Source organism: Pseudopodoces humilis, chromosome 6 (genome assembly GCF_049639895.1).
Source record: "Pseudopodoces humilis isolate 2021_Gansu_Grassland_sample_001 chromosome 6, ASM4963989v1, whole genome shotgun sequence".
NCBI lineage: Eukaryota > Metazoa > Chordata > Aves > Passeriformes > Paridae > Pseudopodoces > Pseudopodoces humilis.
Window position 1 is genome coordinate 54,298,722 of NC_142205.1, and position 26,786 is coordinate 54,325,507.

The 26,786-nt window shown below is 42.5% G+C and overlaps 1 protein-coding gene across 16 annotated transcripts in view; it reads right to left on the reverse strand.

The window, feature by feature from the left end:
- The window catches only part of ADGRL3 (adhesion G protein-coupled receptor L3), a 486,649-nt gene that overhangs the window by 67,609 nt on the left and 392,254 nt on the right, over positions 1-26,786 (reverse strand). For 13 of the 16 annotated variants that reach the window (XM_088056057.1, XM_088056043.1, XM_088056046.1 and 10 more), the window contains 6 exons: positions 23,260-23,445; positions 20,504-20,542; positions 7,844-8,027; positions 6,901-7,023; positions 4,545-4,753; positions 3,690-3,866 (listed from right to left, as the gene is read on the reverse strand). In XM_088056057.1, the coding sequence (XP_087912183.1) occupies positions 3,690-3,866; positions 4,545-4,753; positions 6,901-7,023; positions 7,844-8,027; positions 20,504-20,542; positions 23,260-23,445 (918 nt within the window). The remainder of the gene's footprint in view (positions 1-3,689; positions 3,867-4,544; positions 4,754-6,900; positions 7,024-7,843; positions 8,028-20,503; positions 20,543-23,259; positions 23,446-26,786) is intronic. The other 3 variants (XM_088056056.1, XM_088056052.1, XM_088056050.1) reach the window with 2 other exon arrangements.

Sequence of the window (26,786 nt, forward strand, 5' to 3'; positions counted from 1 at the left end):
TTCCTTTCTCTCCTTAGCTTGCCTTATGCTTCCACTCCCCAAATAATTAGCACAGTTAGCACCAATGTTTGTGGTAAAGAAAAACACCTGAAACTTTCCTATTAATTGCAACAGTCAAAACACCTTTCTTTTTTACCTCCTTTCTATTAGTATTTAAAAAAACAAGAGTAAGATCTGGCACTCACTACATACTGATAAGCAACATTTTTCTACCCTGGGGGTACCTTTGCTTATTCTGGTTTGGGTGGGTTTTTTAATTGCATTTTCCCACCAGCTCTGAACTTGTTTTCTGGCTGCATAATTTTCCCATGATACATTTAAGGTGCATCTGCTATAATTAGTATAACGCAAAGCACAAGCTTATGAAAAACAACTTGTAAATGTTGAATATTTCTACAGCAATTACATAGGTAGGATGGTTTATTTAACAATGGGCTTTGTTCCACAGCATGGGAGTCACCACATCTTTATAGACAGTGGCTGGAGGGAGACCTGCAGGTGAGGGTCCACTGCTCTTCCCAGAAGTTATGCATCCTGCACAGCCAAGTCTTGGTTTTGGACAATGTTATTTTACCCCAGTGTGTGAGTAAGAAACTCTGAACCCAGCTTATTTTAACGGGAAGAAAGCATCTTCAAATTAAATTCTCCTCTTAATCAGGTACTGTCCTAGTCAGACCAGAACTGATCGCAGCGACTTCTACTCTTCAAGCACACCGATAAATCCCTGCTGCCATGGTCAGCTGGTGGCATTTTCTGTCCCTTTGGACAAAGATATATTGCTTTTTCATGCTGGAGAGCCAGATGGCCATCAATCACCTCTCCTCAGTGGCACTACCTTCCAGCTCCACCTTGCCATGCACACTCTGCTAATAATTAATCTGTAGCCTGGAACTCACAGAGCAGCCACCGAGATCCCCTCTGGAGAACATGCTCTTGTGCCATGTTACCAGGCAGGAAGATCATTCATGAGCAGATGTGACACTTGTCAAATTGCTCCTGGTTTTTGATTAAGGAGCAGGACTATAATGTCTGCTCCCCATGTTGCCCAGTTTTCAGTCTTATTATGCAGGGTGCTGTGGATTCGCCTTACACCAAAGGTTGTTCCCCATGGATCCAAAAATTCAAACAACTGACGTCAGGAAACTACAAATCTCAATCACAGAAGGAAACTGTTTCTGTTGCCGAGCTCCCAGAATATTGTTAATTATTGTGTGTGCAACATTACTTTCTAGACATCCTGATCATTGCCAGAACACTGGTCTAAGAAGTCTTGCAGAAGCACACAACATCATCTCCCCAAGGATCATTCCACCTCCGAGAACACTAACGGGTCATGGAATGACAGAGGAATGCCTTTTTGAACCAGCCACGAGATAAGAAAATTATTCAAAAGCATATCCATAAGCAGTGAGCATGAGTCAATGAATGACAAAAACCCCCATTTGTTTCTAAACCTCCCCTTTTCCAAAGCAGCAGGTATTGTGCTGCCAAGTCTTTAAAATCAACTCATTACAATAGCATAAGGAATGTCATATTCCTTCTATGCCAAGAGCCACATGGTCAGCTCCACCATGGAGTGAGAGAGCACCACCAGGAAGAGCAAGGTGACAAGCAGCTGGCAGAACAAGTTGCAAACATTTGCATATTTATATCTGAAATATGTGTCTGTTATGTGGGAGGGAACCCTGCCCTGCCTCTGCCCTCAGGCCAGGATGATCACTGAAGTGGACATGCCAGGAAACTGTCCAGTTGTATCAGAGTCAACAAAGTGGAGCCAATTTGGCTCTCACAGCCATGGTACTTTGGCTGCAGCCAAATGATAAAACATGACCTGAAAGTCTTGAGGGCACTTGTTAACACCCAGAAACAGCCACTAGCTAATAGCACACTGGCTTTGCACTTGGGAAGCTCCCAGCTGCAGCTCTTTCCAACCTGCTGGATGAACATGGGCGGGGAAGGGGCCCACATACTTTTCCTGCAAGCTGAGATAATAGCAGGTCTACTTGTCTCACGAGGTTTGGATGGAAAGTGCAGGCAAGGCTGACCCGTTTGCAGTTTGAGAAGAGGCCTGTTGAGCTGTATCTGCACCAGGCAGTAGGGATCACCCCCATTCACACCAGTGCAGTGGATCACTATCTGCATTTCCCAGCTGCCACCTCTGACTTCAATGACTCAGGCGTATCTGTTAATTCCAGGTGGGTGATAATGAAACAAACACACATTTCTTATGAAAATTCAAGCAGTTGTAGGCAACTGGCAAAACCAGACCTGGACTGCAGAATGCCATTAACCTGTAAATATGTGCTTTGAATAGGCCTTTTCTTCAGGCATCTCCCAGGACAATACCACAAACATTTAATGGCATGTTTCCTGAACTAGGACAGACTCCTGCAGAATAAAGTGATTACTGCAACTTGCAGGAGCAACAGATATATCCTGCCCCTCTCAGGTGGACCCAACTGTTGAGGGAAATGTGCTCCTACGCTCCCATTTATTTTTTTGCAGAGCTTTTGTCATGCATGATACTTATTTAATATGTATTTTATTGCAGCTCTTTACATTCCTCTTCAGATTATTAAGTGAAACAAAAATACACAAAGCAGTGACACTGGAAGACTATGTGAGAAAAAGTAGTTTTAAAACCGTAATAGCTTTTGTGGTTACGCTTGTCATGGAAGTGATTCTGAAAAGTTCTGCCTGCATGGAAGATGCCAGTTCCATACCTAGCTCAGAACTGTGGATTTTGCTGCTGTGCCAGGCACATGAAACAGAGACAGCACAATGAAGAAAATGACTAGGCCAAAATATTTTGGGCATCAGGGCCTTCTCTTCTTTCTCCGGCAGTTTAGACTGTTCTCAACCAAAGACAACCGAGGCAGCTCAGGAAATGGAGGACCATCTCAACCTGCTCTTGAGTAAAATCCCAAATGTGTGCTTCACTCCCAAAACCACTTGGGAGTTGTGGTGGGGAACCACTGTTCCACCCTGAGGAACATCTACCTTCAGACTAACTTCTTCAGCTCCAGTGGGGTTAGTCACGTGGAAAGCCAGAATTTACATCACAGACATAAATGCAGGCAAGGGAACCAGCTGGTTGTGTACGGGCCTCAAGCAGATGCCAGTCTATACAGAATGGTCTCAGAAGCTTCCCTCTCATGTGTCATACTCTGCATCTCTCTGTCACACAGTGAGATGCACACATAGTATTTCTCTCCATAGCTGGAATGAGGAGAACAGTTGGCTCCACACGTGCACCTCACACAAACACCTGTGGCAGTGTATCTGCAGCTGCTGCTAGCAGGACACCCAACCTGCACCCCACAAGGCAGACTGCACGCTTCTGTCCTTCCACCTCACAGCTCCCTGGTGGCACAGGGAGGACCCTGTCAGAAAGAACCCAGCCAGGAGATGCTCTGCACCAGTTAGCAAAGGATATGGCAACTGCTAATCCTGCTCACTCACCATCCCCACCTCAGAACTGCCCATGCTAAGAGCCTAAGACAGGCTTTGCATTGGTTGTGACTATTTTCTGTTTCACCATAGAGCAGAAAGAAGACTTTTACCAGATGGTTTCTACTTTCAGAGTTAGTGTCACACACTAACTTTTGTTAGTGGTAACAAAATAGTGCCACACATTGACCACACTTCTGGCCCAGTGCATTGGCAGCCTGGGAAGCTGGAATGCCTACCTTAACTTCCACATGTGCCATCAGGACTGCAAAGTTGGTGAGGTGGTTGCAGGAGCAGGTGGTGTGTGTCTTGTTAGTTGTCAGGAGGCGGCAGCCCTGGGTGGACCAATAGCCTGTCATGGTACGCTTCGTGTAGCTCCAGAATGAACAGTTTGGGTTAAAATTTTCTTCTGACTGCTGTAGGGAAGAAATTAATAAATGCAGTAACAATGATAGGCTCTCAGAGATTTCAAAAGGCACCACTGAGGCTCTTTGCAACTCTCACCCTTTAATTTTAGATAAATAATAAGCAGTGGTTTATACATCAAGTATTACTTGCCAATACCAGAGAAAGTTAGATTGTTGCTGCACTCTTTGCTAATGCAAACTTAGTTCTCTGTTCTTGATTAATTTCAGACATTGACTAAATCCAGCTCTTCAAAACCAGACTGCTTCATTTGCATTGCAGAGCAGAGAAATTAATTGCTTTAAGCAATCAACTTTTGCAACTACTGAGCTTGGCTAACAGGAAGACTAGCTGTCCTCTTTCACTGTAATTCCACTTTCCTCTAACATCTCCTGCCACCATGATAAAGTAATATTATGGTCTATTCGAATTTATTGGTAGTTGTTAATTACAGAATGATACCTGTCAGCAGCCGAGCAATAGGCATCAGCTCAAAGGAGACACTTTCTTTACTTCTATTAATGCAGTGTAAAAGAGATCTTCTCCATAAATAACACAAAGTGCAAAGGAACAAAAGTATAATTCAAAATCTAATCAAGGACTGCTGGGGGCCTCGAAGCAGCCAACTTTTACATCATTTCATTTCAGAAACTGAAAAAAAAAGAGAAGTGCTTTTTGAGCTCACACACCTTGATGTGCTTGACAGTAAACACCACAGGATCAGCCAGGTAAACCTTATTGCTGAACTCTTTATTTATTGCTGCCGTGATGACAGGGGAGTTGACAATGACGGAGTGATTGGTCGACATCGCTTCTGTTCCCAGCTTCATGCTGGCATTCTCCGTGGAGAGATAGGTGCCCAGATTGTTGTACAGCACAAAAGCCACCCTGATCTCACCTAGAGGAGAGGTAAGAGGTTAGATAGCTGGGTTGAAAAAGCCACTGTGGTGGCTTTTTGCTTTTTAGATTTTCAAATCTTTTCTCTTAACCAACTTCAAAACTGCTCTGAGAAAATGTGAAAGGACCAGGATGTGGCATATGAAAACCCACCTCTTGCCAATTACAGTGAGCAGCACCAAGAGGTGCAACAAGCAGTCCTTGGATAAGAAGGGAAGAGCTGCTTCTTCCAAAAGAAACTTTTATAAGCAAACAGCTGAGCAGAAGACAGACTGGGAAGGTGGGCTTATTTTTGGCATCAGTAGCTGTAACTGGCTTCAGAAAAAAAGAGGCCAGGTGGTCCATTTCCCACCTGACATCACTTTATTCTCCTGGATGTACCTGGGAACCATGTTTCAAGCTGACATGTTGCACAGATGCAGTATAAAACTATAATTTAGTCTGGTAATAAATTAAGACTATCTCAGAAAAGTGTAGGGACAAATCTGGGAGAAGAAATCAAAACCTTTCCAACACAATTCCAGTCTCACATGGCAGGTAAAACAAAATTTCAGAAATTTAATTTAAAAATATACTTATTCTCTTAATTTGCCAATCAGATAATCAGAAAAACACCATTAGAGAGCCTGCAGAAAACCAAGTCTACCAGCCAACTGTTTTTATCCAGCTTGCCTTCTGTTTTGCACATTATTTCACAGCCTATAAGTAAGAATGGAATGTGATTAGTTCGCTTTTATATGTGTTAGCTGTGGAGAGATACATTTTTGTTTCTATATGAATCACCACAGCATCTGAGGAAGGTGAGGCACTGATGACTCCAAAGGTTCCTCCCAACCTAAATCCTTTTATGATAATTTTATTTGTAGCTCTTTGGTGACCTCTGGGCATGTGTCAAGCTGGTGCAAATTGATGGGGCTCTGCTTTGAACAGAACTCCAGTGATACTGTGTTTAGAAAAATGAAACTTCCCTTTCATTGCTGCCAACAGATAGAGTAAAAGTCTTACCCTGTTGGGGTTCTGCTACACATCTTGAGTTTTAAACTGTCTCTAAAAGAAATACTTCTCCTCAAATCCTATGTGCAACCAAGCCAATAGCAAGACTTTCTTTCTGAACCACCGGACCAAAAGTCTAAAATTTTTGGAAATTTTAACACATCTGGTCTGGTTGTAATGCTGCCCTATCACTCCATGTTCTGTATTCTTTACACAGAGGAGGGTGGAGCACTGGCATGGGCTGCCCAGAGAAGCCAGGGATACCCCATCCCTGGAAGTGTTCAAGGAAGGCCAGGCTGGACAGGGCTTGAGCAACTTAATCTAGCGGAACGTGTCCCTTCTCATGGCAAGCGGGTTGGAACCAGATGATCTTAAAAGTCTCTTCCAACCCAAGCCATTCTATGATCCTGTGTTTTACCTGCAGTGACCAAAGCCCATATGTGAATGTGGTCCCCTGCACACAGATCAAATTTTAAAGGAACTCGGAAAAAGGAGCATGTTGGGCCCACCAGTAGAAGCCTGAGTTTAAAGTTGGTCTACAGTGAGGCCGTAGAGATCAACAAATGTGTCCGCTCAAACTCCTGATCTGGAAATAAATGGCTTAGCAGGATGAAGACAAATCACATACAACATCATCTAAAATTTATGCTGTATCAGGAGGTTCGTAAAATACAGAAAGGCACTAAAGATTTAGACTCCTAACAGTTAATCAGCCTTTTCTGCTCATGTTGGCTTATTAATATTTGCTACTATTGTTTCCTCCCTTGACTTTTTCAGATGTTTGCACGGTGCCCTGCTGTGAAGCGGTTTACTCAAACGAGCCTCTTATCCCATCTGAAGCCTCCTAGTGCAGACATCAAAAGTTAAAAGCACTTCTCTGGATTCAGCACTGGGCCCCAGAAGCCCCACAATTTAAGGATCTGATGCATTTTTACCATCACAAAATACTTTTGAAGGCTGTGAATCACTTAGCAATATAATACATTCCCAGTCAGCCAACGTAGCATGCAGTCAAGGGCATGAGCAAATGACGCTACCCGTTAATTTAAATATTAACATAGCAATTCCTACTTTACTTCTAATGGTTAAACACAAAACAGTGCCTAAGGCATGACTGCCTCATGAGGATGCTGTGGCCTGAGGTGCCAGACCTACCATTTCGACCATTCTGCTTCAAGGTATTTGCTGACAGCTGAATGGCGCTCCCATGGCCCATGTTCTGGGGAAACTTCAGATCTTCCAGATTCCCATCTGTGCTTAGTCTCGCAACTTCCAGCTCTGTGTGCAAGAGAGACAGACACTAAGTAAGAAATCTCTGCTGAAATAATCTTCAACACGGTATTTCAAAGCTACAAAATGGTGTTCCAGACCAGCTCAGAGGAGGGGAATCAACTTACAGTGCTGCATGCTAGAATGTGTTTGGGCTCCTATTTCTTTTTAAATCTTTGCCCTGAAGAAGCTTTAAATTTAATTAAAAAAAAAAAAAGTGCAAATAAATTCTGCTCTCTGTGGAAGACAAAAGACAACCAGTTCTTGTAAACATGAACCTCAGGATATTAAGGACAACGGTTAAAATGAAAATCTGAGAATACTAGTTCTTTGCCACTGGCGATTGGTACTTTCTGTAAATGTTATCAGTTCTCAGGATCTTCTATTCATGGAAATAGAAAGAAGAGTTGTTCTCATTTTACATATGCACAGTGGGAGTGCTGGTGCTTTCCATCATGCTTGTTTTTTAATTAAAATCAACAATCAGTTGAATAAAGACACAAATTTGTATGAAATGAAACACAATTGCTTTACGATGAACAATCCCCCTGTGAAGCAGTGCTCTCATTGCTCTAGCACAGATTATACCCTCAAAGCTGGGAATAATAAAGGCAGGTCAGGAGCTCATTTTCCATGGGATTTCAAGGGTAGAGAGTTGCCTTATTCCTTTAGGCTCTTTTGGAAAGACTTTGAAGTCCTTCAGACAAAGGCCCAAGACATATCTAGCAAATTGCTCTCCAATTAATCTAGGGATCAAGACCAAAGCCGGGCTTCACAGCCTTTACTCTTCCACTGGCTGCTCTCGGTACTTGTGGGATTTGCCCCTTACGGATGTTGTCAGTGTTCTCCCGGACGATGTCTGTCTTCAGCAGGTTGTCAGCCAGCACGAAGGCACTGTCCTCCACCGTGTCCAGCAACTTGGTGGCCGCGCGCTGCTGCTCGCTCGCGTTCAGGTCCCTCCACGCGTTCAGAGCCTGAGGTTGCAGGAGGTTGTTCACCGTCTCCACCATGGCCTGCAAGGCAGAGGGATGGAGTGAGAAAAGGCTCCAGCAAACCTAAAGCATCAGAGACCTCTGACATATGCTTAGTCCCATCCTCCAAGCACATCAGTTTACAGGGGGATGACAGCATCTCCTTCCCCCACCCATCAGGGCAGCCTGCAATGGTGCAGGACAACTTTTATACCATCAGATGGGACAGGGAGGAAATACTGATTTTATTATAAATGCAGGCTGGGAATGGTGCTTTTCTGCTTCCATAATCATCAGCTCTGGGCTTGGAAAAAGAAGGAATTAGGGCAGGTGGGGAAGGAGGGGTAGGAGGAAGATGATGGTTAAGGAAACATGCAGGAAAAACCCATCTGCAGCACCAGAGCTCAAGAGTAGGGCTGGGGCACTCGAGGAAGGTATTTGTACCTGCAAAGGCTATGCTTCCTAAACCATTTCCCACCACATAACCCTCTGGCAGGCAGCCATGAAGACACAGAGATAGCTGAGTTACACCACTTCATCCAGAGCAGCAGCAGGTGCCCACAGAGATTTAGATAAGACACTACATTTCAAATCACTGCACTGAGGAAGGAGTCAGCTCTGCGGAAAGTCCCTCCTACAGTGCACCTTCTGCCCTGGGCTGCCACGCACAAAGAGCTCTCCCATGGATAACTTCCCACAGGTTAATCTGGATGCACACACAGGACCACACGAAACTGTACTGGTCTCATGACTGCAAAATTACTGCAGTAGAATTTAGCCAAACTGAAGGCTTTTCTCAACCTAAACCCTCTGCTTCGTTACTAACCAGAGCTGACTCAACCGCTTTTCAGCTAAGATTTTTTAATGAGACCAGCTGTACCAGTTGATAGAACTGATTGTGCAGAGGAAAAGGATAAAAAATAAGCTACTTTGATCATGCTTTCTTCAGCTGGTTAGGGTCTAGTCACCAGGTCTAGTCACAGAGAAACACCTCCACTGCCAGCTAATGCTGCCTGCAGAAACAACCTCCCCTTCAAGATGAAATTGCTGTTCATAATAATTTCCTTTATGCTGAGCACACAAGCATCAAACCCACACCTCTGCTCTGTGAGCTGACGACAGTCCCAGGGGACTTCAACATTTCCCAAGCCTGAAGTGTGCCCCATGGGCTCACTGTTGAGGGAATACTTCAGTATTTACTCCTGATACTGTTGCTAAACCCATGGGTGGAGAGGAGCTGTGGCACAGCCCATTCTCCAGCACAGCCCTCAGGAGGAGTGCTACAATGGCAATGGGCGGCACAGAGAGCACAGAGCATCCTGCCTCACTCACCAGTCATGGTCAGCTGCCAATGAGTAATGGAAGGATGCGATCACATCAAACTAGAATTTATTGCTACATCCACGTGACCTTAACAAATATATCAATTACAGCAAGGTTTGAGGAGAAGCAAAGACAGCTAGAACTGCCACCGCTGGTGCTTTTAATGCCAGCAACTTCCTTGAGTTTGCAAGGTTTCTCACATCATCATATTTCCTGTTGGGAGACTGCACCATAATTGGGCTCCTCTGACAGCACTAAGCTCCTACTTTCACAGTTACATTTATTCATGGTCAATTAACTCGTTTGTTCTTATGCCAGGCCTCTCCTATACCATAAACAGAATGCCTCACTCATTTGGTCTTAAGTGGAACTTGATAACCATAAATCAATTTTTTAAACTGATTATTAAACTGATTTTCCTGAATAGTCTAAAAATTATCTTAACACATTTGCTGCTGGTTATAATTAGTAGTCAAGCAGAAATGGAAAAAGCCATAGCATTTAAATCTGATATTCTTCTGTGTTTTAGAATTTGGAAGCCCGATCCCTGCCATTCTTAATAAAATTCTGTAGTATACTTTGGGAGTTTATCTCTTCACAGGCAAAAAAACAGGTGGTATTCTTTTCCAGTGGCCAAAAAGCTTGATTATTTTGTGGTGCAGCTTCTACACAACATGGTGTTTTGTTGTAAAGACCTTTTATGCCTGGAAAGCAGAAAATGAGGATTTTTATCCTCTTTCAATGTTATCACACAATGTGCCTTTACTCCATTTAGCTCAGCTCCTACCGATTCTTAAATTCTCTGCTAAAACAACATCCTCCATACTTTTATCAATATCTGAATGGTGATTCGAATATGTCTTTGCAGCAGATCCAGCTCCTGGCTCAGGACAGAAAGGTAATGTCTGTTCATCAGAATATGAAACAGATGCTGAAATATTTGTGTTAGAGTGAAACATCTGCTGCAAAGACTTTCCCCCCAGAAAAAATATTTTATCTGATCCGTTCTTTCTTTTGTTTTAAATGTACACATATGTGTGCATGCAAGTTTGAGAGAGAAAACCAATTGAGCCTAACATACTGCTTCCTGCACCACGTGCAGTCCACACCCAGTGCTGAGCATCCATCCTCTTGAAGTGACTACCTGAAACCAGCCACTTCACATCACTTTGAGCCTGGGGTCAAACACAAAGGCTCCAGGAAGATTTCCAAGGACTCTGGGTCACGTCCTTATCACGTATCTGAACAAAGCTGGTAGACTGTCTTTGCTGGCATTACATCTGAGATTAATTTAGTCCCTAGCTTTTCCCAGAGGGTCATTCCCCTCACCTGTCTCAGTGCATTAATCAAGTGATCCCCATGTTATATTTCTGAGTGCAGCACTTCATTATGGCCGAGTGCTGTGGGCTGAAGCCAAGGAGATGAGGTGCTAATGAAATGTTTGCATTTTGGACAGGAGCTGAGGTAGGTGTTTAAATGAAACAAAACAGCTGTTATAGCAACAGTGCCTTGTGAGACAGAGATGCCAACTGGGAAAAGTTGGGCAGGGGAGTGGGAGTTGTGGGAAAGCAGGCACACATGACAAGGATAGACCTGTGTCTTTACATTTAAGCTGAGCCTTTGTGATTTACGTGGGTTTGGCAGCTGGTCCAATGACTTTGTGGTCTGACGAAGACCCAGCTTAGAAGAAACAGCTGTGCCAAACCTCCAGGAAAGCCTCTCAGTGACCAGCTGGAGGAGGGTTAGCCCTGAGAGAGAACCTTCAAAATGCAGAAGGCGTGGGACAGGTGTGCTTGGGAGCTGATGGCTTGATAGGTTTTATCTGAGAACCCTGGGGATAAAGGTGGGGACTTTCAGAGGGAGATAGGAAAGTTCTGACATAGTTTCATCCCACCCCACTTCTAGCCTTTAACATGCAGCCAAGTAGGGAGCCCAGATACTCTCTAGTTTCTCTGTCCACTAGAAATAGAAGAAACTACCCCAAGCATTATCCCCATTTTGCCCCAGATCACATGACATTGTACCTATCCACAAAGAACTGAACATCTATTAAAGAATGCTGCATGACCTCACCTGAAGACCCTGTCCTTGCTTCCAAAGCTAAAGAACTACTTCTCTTGTGGTCTTCTTTTCTTTCTCTGTCTGATCCTTCTTCCAAATGCAGCTCAGCTGAGCTTCTTGCAAGATAAAAATGTGGGGCTTGGAGCCGAAGCATACCTCAACACCACGCACAGCACAGCACCAAACCAATGCTGTGGTGACTTGGACTTAATGACTAGACTGCACAAGCACACATGCACCAGGAGAAGGACAAAAGTAACTCAAATTAGATCAAGAGAAAGCTTTCATAAAGCAGAGCTTGCTTGTTTGTAGGCTAAGATCAAATGAAGGAAGAAGGGCATGACAGAAGGGAGCCAAGAAGGCAGACTTCCAATTTTTCTGTGCTGAGACACATAGCACAGCTTTATGCTCTCTGTGATATCAGGGTATCTATACATGCAAAGCCAAACCCTCTAATTACCAGCCTGTAAAGAGCAACCATTCTGGAGGTCACAGAATATTAGGCACAGTGGACCTTTCATGTCCCCAGCAATGACTACAATTGGACATCGAGAGAAGAGCAAGACCCTGCCGAGCACAAAAGACAAATGCCATGATGGCGATGCCTTTCATTATGTGGTTGTATAGAACCACAGATTGTATGTTCAATGCAAATAAATGTTAATAAATTGCAGAGGGAGGGTTCTCCCAAATAAGAGCATGTGCTCATGGTTTCTTGGTTCTATCCTGAGGTTACAAAAAGGAAACAAAATGTAAACCCTTGTTCTTAGACACTTACAAATTGGTATTAAAAGATGCATTGTAAAAAGGAAACTAATTAGAAGCCTTACAGTAATTACGCATTACTAAAAGGCCAGTTGTACATATCCCATTGATTTCCTTTGTGGCAGCTGCTACATTTCATTAAACTGAATTTTGCTTGTTAATTTATTTTTCTCTTCTCCCCCTCTAGAAATGTCTGTTCAGAGTACCTGGCTATGTGGCACAGAGTTTCAAACCTAGGAGTTTTGAACTTTGTATATATACAGTGATACCATATCACCACATGTGATATCTATTTATTTTTCTCTCACTATACAAACATCCAAGACACCACTCTTTGACAGAAACAGTTTTTGCAATGTATAATCTCTCTTTAACTGGGACTCAACACAGAAAATCACTAGGAGATGTTACAGGTACTCAGCTCATTGCCAAATCTGGCACCAGACAACAGAGTGCTATGGTGTTTAAGGACAGCAACCCTAACCTTAGAAAACCAGCGGCTCCCCTAAACTGAGGACCTCTTTAAACCTTTATTGTTCATTTTGGCCCCTTGTTGAGCAGCTGATGGAAGATCAAAAATCTCAACAGACCTACAGCTGGAGAAAATACTGCCTTATGGCAAGTGAATACCAGCAGGTCCTACAGGGAATATTGGTTGAATCCTTCAGTTGAGTAATTTTCAAATATGCAGTTTGTCTTTCCTTACAAAGGAGCATCTCAGGAAGAGACTGAACACACTGTACACTTTATTTAGCATGAAACTTACATCAAGGACTTACCTCCTATAGCACCTTTGGGAGGGTGAGGACAGTGGCACAGGGCAATCAAGTACCACTTCTCCAATGGCATCTCTAATTAAAACATCTGAATTTTGTACTTCTAAAGCCCTGTCTCATACTGCTAACGCTTCCTTGATCTCACAGGACTCTCATGCAATGCACTTTCAAAAATTAGGATACAAGGAGCTACAGCCACGAAGCTTTGCATAGGTTGGCTAAAATCATGGTGCACGTAGAAAGCAGTGCTTTGGTACCCCTGTGCCAAAGGTGTTTTCCAGCACAGACTCATCCAAAGAGGTTTGCTCACTCTTTCTGAGGACAGCCTGCAAAGTGCAATTACACAGGCAGAGCCTCAGGCTGTGCTTATGGCCTGAGCTTCTGGTCCTGCCTGAGGTCTCCCCATACTACTCCAAAACAAATGCCTTGTCATTATTTGAAAAATGCAAACACGTAACTAGCCCACTTTATGTAACAGCTTGAGGTTTTATGGCAAATCAACAGAGAAAAAAAGCACAATATCCCTTTCAGGTCCACATTTCACAGTGCAAATGAAAAGCCCGTAAGAGAGCAGATGCACTGACATGTTGATATGGTACAATGATCACAATGTTATTCTCTTTTTTCCCCTTTTCCAACTGGAAAACAGAGGTACTTGAAAAAACCTTGCTTGTCTCCTTGCTCAAGAATAGCTGGTTTTGCTCTGTATTCATATTAAACACCCAGTGCTAAAACAAACGCTTTCCTCAGGCTATCAATATTTGCAAGCCTCCAAACTAATTGAGTTAAAGGCACAATCAATGCCATTGACGACAAGTTCTGCTGGCAAGTTCTGCTGGAAGTTGTTTGATTCTTGCCTCTGGCCAGAAAAAGCACCAGTACAAGAGAAACTCCCATTAACTCTGAATGTACCTGGTACAGTCAGAATGAGCCCTTTGGAGGAGAGGGCCAGCATGAAAGTATGGATGTGAGCACATAAATGCTTCTGGAAAGGTTACTGCATTGAAAGGGACCAGCTCAGGAAATGACATGTCTTTTTAGAACGGCAAATGAGCAGCACCTCGATCCTATGACACAAGGGTCATTGATCAAATGATTGCACTCATCTGCTGCGTGGGACTTCAGGACAAAGAGAGATGCACATGCCATTTCTTCAGCTTCCTGAACAAGGAAAATGTCATTTGGCTACATGATGGCATTAAATCCTACTTCTTAGCTGAGAAGTGCCCTCAAATCTGTCTGACAAGGCTCTTCACTCTTGGATGATTTTTTTGCCTTGCCATTTATTCTTTTGATTCAAAATCAAAATTTGTCCCTGGTCAAAGCATCAGTAAGCACAATGGAGACAATTTCTTACAGGGAAGCCCAGCCACTGTCTAATGTTTTTTAAAAAGCAACACGGTCATCATGAAACTGTTGTAGCATTCAATGGAATGGACAAACATATTTAGACTGAAAGGAGCTGAGCCACAGGGAGTGCTTGAAAATAAATAAATAATTAGAATACCTACTGCTAATCTTTGCTTCAGCCTTCAAAACTAAGCCCAGAAGCACTAGCTTACATCTGGTACCAGAGTGGTGATTGTCAACAGATGGTATCAGTTTTGGTGAACTGCGACAAAGCCCTCTACTCACAGCAAAGGCAAGAAGAGAACTTCCCACAATCATGCAGAAGAATTTCTAAAATTGCTCCAAACATTGAGAGCAAAGGCTCCCAAGAGGGAGCATGCAACCCTCTCTCTTCAACTACACAGCAAATGTTTATGCTGTGGTTACAGGAACTGTAGTGTCTCAGAAATGGCCTGAATTCCAGCAGTGCTGAGAACTCACTGTAGTGAGAAGAAAGGCACTGACCTTTATTAAAATTAGGCCATCTACAAAATGCTTAACTATGGAATTAATGGTCTTTTACTAGGTATGCAAGGTTTGCAATCTTGGCCTTGAACTTCCAATAATCTCCTAATGGGAGCATGCAAAAAATAATAGGCAATATGAGAAACAGAACAAGGTTACAAATTACAGGTTATGGTTTTGCTTTACTTACTATACGAGGAAGAATATTTTAAGGTCAGAAGGCATCCGTAGGACTGAAATGAAAGGAACTGATTGGGAAGAAGGAAATAACATACGATCTATTTCATCTAATGAGATCTTCCCCACAGAATAAGCTGAGAACTGCATTTATGAATCATCTGTATTTGCTGCCCTACTGTTTGGGATTTGAAACCATACAAGCAACTGCTAGAGTAATTACACTGGGCAAGTGAGCAAGGCTGTAGCAAGAAAGGAAAATGGGCCACACATCAGAAATGTCTCTTTGACAGAATATCCACAGCCTTCAAGGAAACTCCTGGGGAGTCTGAGACTCATCCTTTCCTCCAGCGGTTCAAATCAAAGCGACACCTCCCGCTGCCCCCTATGGCAATTTATATTCAGACTTCTTACCAGTGACACCAGATACCAGGACTGACTCAGACTCAAGCAGAGAGTACACAGAGCAACACAGAAAACACTAGATTTTTTTTTTCTCAGTTTTGCCATGTGAGAACCTAACCATAGGTGTAGCTGAATTGTAGGTGGATGAACATGGGGTCACCTTCCTTTTCAACATTTATGCGATGAATTTTGGAGTCTGATTACAAACCCAAGGCTGCTGCTTTGATCCTCCTCTCCCCTAACAACAGGCTCACTGCAGTAGAAACGTGCAGGGTGAGGATTTCTAGTTTCACTCTTGCTGACACAAATCAAGTGCAGGTTTCTCAAGCTGTGAAGTATATTAAGTTCACAGAGTTTTAACAAAGGACTACCAAACCACAGAACCTCACTGCGAGTCACACTTCTTTCAGATGTCCTTTTAATTATATTAAATGAAAGTTTTAGGCACTTTGATACTGATGGGCAAACATCTTGGTGTCTTGAAAAAGCAGCTAAAAGTACTCCCTGTAGCTACAGTTAATATACAACATTGTATGCTTACTGCTAGCCAATTTATTCCAGCCACTTTAACAACGATACCTCGCCTGACAGGCTGTGCAGAATAGCATCAGGAGTCAAGCAATGCACAAATCATCAGAGAACTCTCAGAGTTGTTTGACACACACTGCAGAGCTCTTTGTCATACAGCCAATTAAGTGACCAAACAAGGAACTTGAAAACCTTCATTAATTTGCCTCTTTTTTATATAAATGGAGGTTAGAGTCTTTCTTGTCAGAGGGGCAACAATAACACAAGCAAACACAGCATAATTCAATTTGTGCTCCTTCTTAGTGCTGCAAGTTTCTTTCGTTTAGTCTTCATGGAAGTTGCGACCAATCATGCAAGCAAGAGAGAAGTAGGACAAACAGAATTAATCCACTTTAAATAGTACTGGCTAAGTCCCAGATGCACCTTTTATCTGATGAGAACGACTAGGTTAGCAAAGAAAAAAATAAAAATAAAGTCTCTTCTGCTCAGGTTTAATGCCTTGAATCCTCTGAGGAAAGCCTTTCATTTTTTGCTTAGAGCAGCAATTCAAACAGCCTCTGTTTCAAACAAGAAGCGTTCAGAAAACTTCCAGCAGAACCAGGAGAACTCTGCAACCGCCTGTCTGCTACCAGGAGCCTGCCATCATCTCAGCACCAGCTCTGTGCGTGGCTCTGATGACACCTGCACCCAGAAACTCTTTTAATTACCAAGGAGCAGGTGGCACTTCCATAATCTTTGCCATATGCTGTCCAGACCAGCGCAGAATTTCAAAATAGTGCAAGCTGATTTACAGGGCAGCTCAGAGGATGGCAGGAACCAAGAGCAGCACACTCCATTAGACGAGGAAGATGCTGCAAAAGCAACCCTCTGCTGCCTCCTTCTACCCTTCCCACAAAGCTGCCATTCACACTATCTGTCATATTCACCAGCCACCAGCTTTCATACCACTCAGGCTGACGTTATAAAATTAACCAAAAGAATGGGAACCCTGTGAAATTTTAGTTTTCCAAGATCCTCATCGCAAATGCAGCATGTAATTTCACACAGGAAGAGGCTTCTGGTTTGGCACTGCAGGGAAATTCATTGGCTTCCTGATGCCCCAAAGCTGCAGCCCACAAATCCACATGAAGCAAGCAGGTGAGCTCAGACTTTGCAGTCAGATGCATGTACATGATAAAAAGACTGCAAGCATGGGTGTGGTATGAACCTTCAATCAAACCTAGTGTTTCCAGCTACTAAATCAGCAAAATTCTCTAATTTTTTCCCCATGTTTAAGTTTTCTGTTTTAATACAGCCTCACTTACTACATTATGTGAGTACTTAGCCTTTATTTTTTCCCTTTACTTCCCCACCTCCATTCCTAGACGAGAGGAGAATTGCATCCTTGGCATTTTAAGTTGGGGAGCTGAGAAATATCAAGCACATGACACTTGCTGAGGGGCATGGAAGAAATCTGTGACACCAAACCCAGTTAAACAGTCCCCAAAGGCAAGTTTTGGTGACTGTGTAGAAAATCTCTGTTTTCTACATCTCCACTGCTTCAGTTTAAGGACAGCAACTTTGGCAAAATGAACAAATATAAATTTTGAAAAAATTAAGAAAATTCATACCATACTTACATCAGAGACCAGCCACCAAACCAAGCTATGCTAATCAAATGTGTCTCATTTGTGACTCATTCTCCCACATGATGACTTTCCCATCCCTTTCCCAAAATGGAGTGCAAGAACTTCAGAAAGTAGGCATAGGTGTAGATCCCTGCTCTCTAAAAGGCCACCCTCTTTTCTAACAGAGCACCTTGATGAGACCACTCTGTCACCTTTATATACACCTTAGTCAGCTCAGTCTCAGCTGACTGTTAATTAGTATCACAAATTAAAACCCACTTAGCAGTCTCTTAATTATCACCATGACTGAAAATTCTTCCAGCAACTGTCCAGTCATTATATTAATATGTATTCATTGTGCCACCTGCTGGGTTGGTTCTTGCTGGATTTTTGAGACAAAGAAAGATCATTTACCACATTTGAAACTAAAGAAGCAGCATTTGTAACCTCTATCTTAGTAAATAAAATCCCTAAGCTTTTAGCTCAACAAATATTGTGAAAGTGAAAAAATTAAATCCATGTTTGTTTTAAAGGTACCCAAAGAGATGAGGTGATAATCTGATAATGCATTCCCAGTTCTATGTTTGAATAACGTGCAAAAAAATTTCTCCATCCACTTTGTATATTTATTTATAATAGTTTATTTTGGGCTTAAGAGGACTTTATACAGCAATCGCTACTGGGGCTCTGTCATGGCTACTTAGATTGGTTAGCTCTAAGAAAACAGTAAGGCTCACTTCAGCAATTATTATCTTCTCAGGTCACCCTCCTCCTTCCAAAAAAACACCTTTCCTCAACAGCACTTTTGATATTCACTATGAACATCTCTTGCATAAACTTCACACTGCGCCTCCCTTTGTCTAGGGAACACAGAATTAAAGATACACTTCCAGCCCTCTGAGCCAAATTGAGCCAGGGATGCTCTCCACAATAATGGGATCAGCATGAGGAGACCATGTCAGCAAAGTTGAACACTCTATTTCTCTGCCAACAAGGCCATATGTCCCAGTGACTTCCCATGTTCCATTGACTTTACCAAACCCAGGGTGCCACCACTCAAGATCTGTTGAAAAATCCCTGCTTAATTCCCTCAGCCAGCCCAGACATTTCACTTCCTGGTAAAGGATGAGTAGCCTGCAACAGGACTATCTGCAGCCACATCTAATTGCTATTACAGACAACCTCTCCCTGACTAGATTTTTTGATGACTTTAGCCACACAATTTTCCAAATGGAAGCATACTGTATGAAAATGTGTCGAGACGCATTACTTTACCTCCACACAGTACAAAGCAGAGCTGGAAAGGTTCAATTAGGTCATCTAATTCATTCTTCAAGCCCTCTTTTACAGGACTGTCCTCTTCAATATATGTACCAGATTTGTCCATATCCATACTTAACAGCTCAAGCAATGAGCTTTCATCAGTTTTCATCTACTAAAGAAGTAGGTGTGTGATTAATGTTTAAACACGCAAGCAACCTTTCCAAGTGAAAGGAAAGGAGTCCTTGAAATTAAGGGTAAGCTTAAGTTTTTGCAGAGTATTCAGACTTTATTCTATCAAGGCCAAGCTCTCTGTAGGGTATATTAAACTCACCAATCACTACTGTTTGAAAAAAGACAGAAGAGCAGGAGCATGCATAGGCTCTGTGGAGAATGTCTGTGCAGCCAGTGGAAAGCACAACTATGGATCAGGTAGCACCCAGTGTCCCCAGCAGGACTGTGCAGCCCAGAGTCAAAGCAGTTTCACCACGTTTCCAGTGGTAGCAGTACACAAGGTAGCTAGCTTGGGAGTGAGCACCACAGCGTAAACTTTCCTAAATTCCTTCAAATGCCTGCTGGCTGCTTTCTCTGGGATCCCAGACAAGGGATGTGTAACTCCTAACTCATCTTTACCCATCATTAATGTATATGGAAGGGAAAAGGTGACTTTCTCTAGTGACATTTTCCAGAGGGAAGGCAGCCTACCAGCACAGAGGGGTACTGTTTTATTTCTAACGCCCTAGAAGTCCAGACCATCTAATCCCATTTGCTGAATTAAATATGTGTTCACAAAGTAAGTCAGCACTGACTGTAGGAAGTGGAATTTTGCAGGAAAATGCAGGTACAGACAGCCCCCTCCAGAAACATAGAGTTCATTTATGCATTACACATATACATATAAATAATGAACAACCACCCATAAGAACAATATCGACATTCACAAGCACAAAACAGAGATTAGAAGGTAAAACATTCACATTTCTTAAACCTACAGTATACAAAACAGATTTATATAAAAAAAAAAAAACCCAAACAAATACTGGAGCAAATGCTATAAGGCAAGGTGACAGGATTAGTAAAATAACCTGAGGTCCCACTCCTGAAAAGCCCACGAGTGTGATCTTTCCAGAATGCTGGAGCTTGACTTTGTTCACATCAAACACAACATAAGCCTGTGAAAGTCAGGCCAGACCTGGGTAATTTCACGGGATGTTATGTTCATTACTCTATGTATTGTTTGCAGCACTCTCCTCCTTCCAACATCTGTGAGACACTCGGCATTTCATTACAATCCTACCTCCTCCCTCATGACCAGTGTTGCCATTTTGAATTGTTTCTAAATTTGAAAGTGTAGAAGGGGAAGAAGGAAAACTAAGGAAATGCAGGTGGCAGTAACGTGAGTGACATGCTGTAAGTAAAATCTTGTTGGTCTGGAGACACCTCTGTGAGCAGCAGTTTTGCATTCTTTACTTGAACATCTCCATACTGTTCTGCTCATTCAGATGGCTGGATGAATCTTGTCAGATCTCTCTTGTGTTTTTTTCTACTCTTTGGTTCTGAGATTTTGTCCCAAATTTTTTTCAAGTCTGAGAGAAATGGGATAGGTTGGTGAGATAAAAAATGACATTATTATCCTGTAACCTTAACCTTAGAACTTGCTGCCACAAAGGTGGTAATAACCAGATTATTCACAGAGACAAGACCCACTTCACAGTCATTCAGTCAAACAACTGGACACGTGTATTAAAAACACAAGAAATACCTGGACATAGGCCCTGCAAGAGCGCTCCCTTTTCTGAAGCTGAGTCCATAAAGAGAGCAGATTAAAGACGGAATAGAAAAAACAAGTTAGTGACAGAACAAGGGGGAAAAAAAAAAAATGAAGAAAATGCCTGTGAAAAAACCCTCATTTCTCTCTTAAACAGCTCCTGGAAAACCAACCAAACTGAAGGAGTGAGCGTGAGTTAGACAGCAGTGGAAAACTGGAAGGACTGGCTCCAGAAATGTGGGTTAGTCCTTTTTCAGTGAAGTCCGGCACAGACTGGCAACTTTGCAAGAGCAGCTGTTACATGGTAGAAGACACTGAAGTCTAGTAGAGATACTCTAGAGATGATGTTTTCCTTACAGCTTGGAGATCACACATGACATTTCCATGTCAAACACGGCTGAAAAGGATGAGGCTGATGGTTATTTGTGTAAGAGGAGCATGGGCTCTGCAGCCAGACAGTGTTGATGCCACAGTAAAGTATAATCAAACTTCAGATAAGCAGGACCAACCCCAAAAAGACGTGTGCAGGACCGCATCCTGATAGAGCCTGGACCTGTATGGACCCATCCTGACAGACCTGGGGCTTGGCAGGCAATCTGCAGCAGTGAGCTGGAATTGGTGAGCTCTGCATCACTGCAACAAAAGCTCACAAAACCAGGCTGCTCAGAGCCCTGGCTTGGCTGGGTTTGTTTTTGCTGATGTGCCTGGTTGGAAATTGCACATCAACGGAGATTCAGGGCAACTTGTGCTCTCAACACACAGCAGTGCAATCCCATTAGTACAGCTGAGAGCCAAATTTGTCCTCAAGAGTTTTGAGGCTCTGAAATAAACAAAATACACCCAGGTATCATGCAATGCCTAATTTCAATTTCTAATTCATCAATTTGTAACGGTAGAAATCTTCCTCTGGGTAAATCTGGCCAGTACGAAGACTTTACAGAAACAAATGGAGATCAAAGAAAGCCTTGCTGAAAATTACAGAGCTATCCACTCGGGGGTCTTCCCAGTCTGAAATGGAACAATTATCACCTTAATTAAGCTTGATCCAGTGGAAAGCATAAAGCTTTTAGTGACAGAAAAGTGGTTTCTGAAAGATGATGGCTTTTAAAAATTCTGATTATGCCAGTTTATTTCAATTCATTGTACATCAGCTTGTAAAAAAAAAACCCAGTACAAAACAGCACAGGTGATTACTTTCAGATCCCCAGCACATTTCCTTTAATGATTAAAAGAATATTTAATGGCTATGGCTAGTGCTTACTTTATTTCTTCTTTCTGACTAAAGAGCACTAAACAAAACTCTTTGCAAATTACTTTTTTCTCTTTTCTTTTTTTATTTTTTTTAAATACTCTTGATCAGTGAAGGGGAAAATGGAGCAGTAACTCTGCTGCCTTTTGTTTGCCCAATACTACTTCCAAGTTGAATTCATGCATTCTTAAATGAACACAGAACAGTTGCTCTTCTAAAGAATTAAGTGGGGAATGAGAGCAAGTAAATTACTGAGCCTGTCATTTGGATCACTGACTCGCATCACTGTTTTGCAGGACTTCACATGGTTCAGAATTTTAATGTGGAATACAATTGATTTGTATGAGTTGCTTGTGCAAAGCTGATGGCAGGGGAAAGAAACCTGCAGTGGGGACTCCAGGAGTGACAGCTGAGCCGAGCAGCTCTGCCTTGTCCAGTCTTCCCTTCCCCTCAGTAACTCATTCCTGCCCCCATGATACAACCCCATTTCATGTAATTGAACCAAATATCATAAGGTGAGATAAAAACAAAGATGAAAAGTACGTGCTTGCAAAGCTGAATTGACAAAATGTTGGGTGTGGCTGGGACGCATCCAGAAGAGCAAGCAGACTACAACCATGAAACCCGTTAGTAGGTGACATTAATTGCTGGCTTTACCTAATATTGTCAGACATCACTATCATTTCAAGAACTGTGGTATGATTATAACAAATAATGTTATGTTGATGTAACAGTTAATATAATTATTACCTACATTGTTATAAAATGGCTGGAAGCAGCTCTAATTAAAAGCATCAGGATAACCCAATTCACAGCACATGCAAAGCACATGAGATGCAGAAGTTCAGCTCCCATGCGACTGAAATCTCAAGCAATCCCAAAGCTCATAGCATTTAAAACAGCATCAGTGTACAATTATAACTTGCAAGAAAAGGGACCAAATTACTTCTCTGAAAAGCATTTCTCTTCATAAACATCGAAGAAGATACAGGTTTAGCTGGGATCACTTATTCCCCATATAATCTTGGGACCAAGTTCTGTTCATGCTTACATGAATGCCAGAACTGTCAGAGTCTGCTATGCATCTGAGAACAAAATTCTGCGTCGTATTTTAACAGGGTGGCCAATATAACCATGTGCTCATAGTCACCAGGGTCCAGCTGCTCTTTGTCCTGACAACCAGGCCCCCACAATTCACCATCAGAATTCCTAGGTAGGTCCTATCCCATGTGTTTACATGAGATTCAGTGAGGGCCTCTCACTAAGGAAAGCTTCACCTTTAAATGCATTCTTACAGAGTCCACAGCTCATATTTTCTCCCACAGCTGGCAACTCCTAGCACCTTTAGCGCTACTTAGCAATTCCTCTCGCTTCCGGAAATGACAAAAGGACTAATAATTCTTCTTGAACAGTGGGCACAGAAGCCACACTGTTGCGATGCAGTTAAGGTGCTTTTGGGCTAAGCAGCAGGCTACGGCCGGCAGGGCCCCGTGGCTCTCACCTTGTTCAAGCTGCGCGCGGCGCTGTCCTTCCCGCCGGGAGTCAGGTTGCGGAGCTGCACGTCCAGCAGGTTGACGAGCTGGACCATGGCGGACACGGAGTAGGCGATGTCACCGGCGTACAGGTGGCTCCTGGTGTGCTCCGCCAGCTCCCGCGCGATGTTGGCGGCCATCTCCCCCGACCTCATCTGCGGGTGAGAAAGCAGAGGGAAAGGCTGTCCCTGGCTGCCAGTGAGATGTCACTCCAGTGCCTTCCCACCCCACGGCGTTAACCAGGTCAACTCCCCTCAAGAAGAAGAAGAAAAGGGATGAAGAAGAGAAGGAAGGAGGAATAGAAGCATTTCCCAAGAAGTCAACTACGAGAGTATTTGTGGTTTGATCGTGAATAGTTTTTTGAGTATGGTTTTTCCAGTCAACTATGGTGGCTTCAACAATTTCTTCTCACTGGGCACTGTTTTCCATGGGATTTCCATGCTAGGGAGGGCATTAATTAGCTTGTCCCCTTGGCTTGCTGTGCCACTTGAAAAAAAAAACCAAACCATGTAAGTAGCCTCTCCTGTCAAGAAAAAGCAGCTTCTGATTCCAGAAGTTTATGTGATAGCGAAGAGATGATTTTTATTACAACTTCTGCACAGCTCTTGTAAAAGGAGCAACAATAGGTGACATAACCCAGAAAAAACAGAGAAAAAAGTTCACAATTTCCATCTTATTCATTTAATAATCAGGTGCTAATTTATCACTTAGTATCACTTGCCACACTAGCCACTGAAAATGACGCCAGTGACCCTGAGCACATGTAAAAACATCCATCTAGAGCAAAAGGCTCAAGCAGAGGCCCCCCAACAGCAAAAAGCCAGCACATCGGTTGGCTGAATCTTCTACTAAAAGACTTGTATCATCTAGTTGAGTCACAACACTCACAAATAACCTGCAGGGAAATTCACTGTATAATTATTTGGGAAACTGTCACTTTTTCCCTGTGGCTTTTTTCCCCGGTTCTTGCTCTGTTTTTGTTCTCCCTGGTACTCCTTTCCTCTCCTGTGCCATGGGGATTTGGGAGAGGGCAGCTGCCCCATCTCCTTTTCCTGAGCAGCCCACTACAAAAATACCACTGCAGGTTGCTGGTCTTTTATTCATTATCTACCAGTCTGTGATCTGGAATGCAAATCCATGTGGAATATGCCTGGGACAAGGAGAAATTATACAGGATGACACATAAATGAATGTCCCACTTCTCTGTCAGGCTCAATGGCAAACTCTGCAGGGTTCTTCATATGAATTTTCAATTGTCTTATCTACCAACAGCTAGAAATCAGATATTTCTCTTGTTCCCTCACTTTCTGGTGCTTATTATAAAAGCAAGATTCTAGGGAAAGATTATAGGCTGAGCTTCTACCTCTCTGTAAATCAATTAGCCGAGTTAAAAATGAATAACTTACTTCCATCAATTTGACAGCAAAAGCCAATCTGATTTAATGAAATCTAACTCAAGATGTTCATATGCTCGTCTTCAGAGAATTAACGCATATGATGATACAGAGAAGATAAATAAAGGAGATAATATGTTGTTCTTCCCATTAGAGCAATGATAAGATATATTCAAAAACTGAATTATTTCTTGTTACACAGAAGACTAATGCCATAGAAACCAGATCCTACTCTTACAGCTGTCTGCTCTCCTAAGCAGCTGAAGGAAGCCACGCATCAGCACAGAGGCTGTATTTTGACCTCTGCTGTTGGCTCTCAGAACTTGAAAGAATGACTGCATCAAATCCCTTTACATAAAGAAATAAATTTCAACATTTTCCTGCAGCTCATTGCTGGAGCTTAGCATGGATCACAACACATTGCGTTTGTGTAAGCTCTGCAGAAAACTGCGGGAATTCAAGATATTTTTTACAGATACCTCAGAGAAAAACCAAAAACCCTGCTACCCAATATTTGATGCTCACACTTTCCCTTGGACCACACACCTATGCAAACTGTCACACTCAGAGAAAATTGCTCAGCTGCTCCAAAGGCAAACACAAGAATTTGCTGTCCCTGCAGGCTGCTGCCGTTCCTATCTCTGTGTAAAAGTGATGCAGGCAGGTCACTAATTAAACCTTTTCCTTTTCTTTTGGACTGACCCTAAAAACTGCAAATCTGAGGAATTATACTGTGGCCACATAAACAACACAAAAAATAGGCAGCAATGGAAGAAATGCCTGAGAAAAAAAAGGCAAACTAAAGCTCAGGCTCTGTGAACTCCTGGGACAGAGAAGTATTTACCCAAAGTTATCTCACACACCCAGGTTTCCTGAAAACACAGATGTGCCATTCTTCTGGGAAAATGTTTTTGGCTGGCAGGTAATGAAACTACGTCCTAGCACTGACAATTCCACACCTACACACGGTCACACAGAATGTGCAGCTACAAGTCACTACAGCAGTGCTGAGACACTCTTTCCACTCTGGCCCCATACATGAGAGGGGTGTCCAGAATGATGGCTGTGAGACACGCTAATGCAGATTTCCCTGGTTCTTTTCAGCTTTTTCCACTGAAATTGAAGTGTCTCCTATGCAGTGCTGTCAAACCCAACTTCTCTTATGAGTCCCAAATGCTGCCTGGATATTCCAGGGCTAAGATAACAACAGGACTGACCCTTTTTTTTTTTTTTTCTTAAATCTACATAATGCTCAGCAAAGCTTATTGCTGCCCAAGAGAATGCATCACTAACTTGCTTCCTTTCTATAAATTACTTCTCCACATCTTTCTCTTCATTATTGCTGCATGAAAGATGAGCTCTTTCTGTTATTTCTTCCAAAACATGTAATACTCTTTAACCTAAATACTGACATAGTTACATAGGAATACAGGAACAACCCCTGGAGGTTCTCCATGGCTAAATCTGATATTAAGAGGCAAGTAAGAACTAGGGAAAAAATGTGTAAGAAACTGACCTTTCTACTGGGAGGCTTGAGAACAATAAAGGGAATTAAAAGTAATGTATCTCTCCCTGATATAAGATTACTTTTTCACATTTTCTACCTTGATTATGAAAAAATTAAATTTGAAAACTAAATAGGATTCTGGGATAAAAGAAAACATTCTGTTCAAATCAAATTTGAAACCAAATTTTTGGTTTCTGCTGTTTTTTGGCCTGTTGTTTTTTTACCTTTTACAAACTGATTAAAACCAGTCTCAGAACGCTAATTTGAAGGAGTGAAAACATGTTTCTTGCCAACAATGCCAACACATAAAACACAGTTTGATAGGTCTGCCAAAAAATTTTCTCCCCTCTTCCATTTGGGACGACAGGATTCAGGCCAGATTTACAAATGATCATTGGCACACCTGAAATCCCTTTGTGGAACACTCTGTTAACATTTAAGTTTGTGCCACTATCTTGCACCTTCTTATGATTGAAAAGACTGTGAAATAATAGTTTTTGGAGTATTCTCTGTATTCTCTCATATATGCCAACAAACTGAAGCAGGGAGTTTTGTCTGGAAAGACAAAGAAAGACCCTCTCGCAGCAGTGCTCAC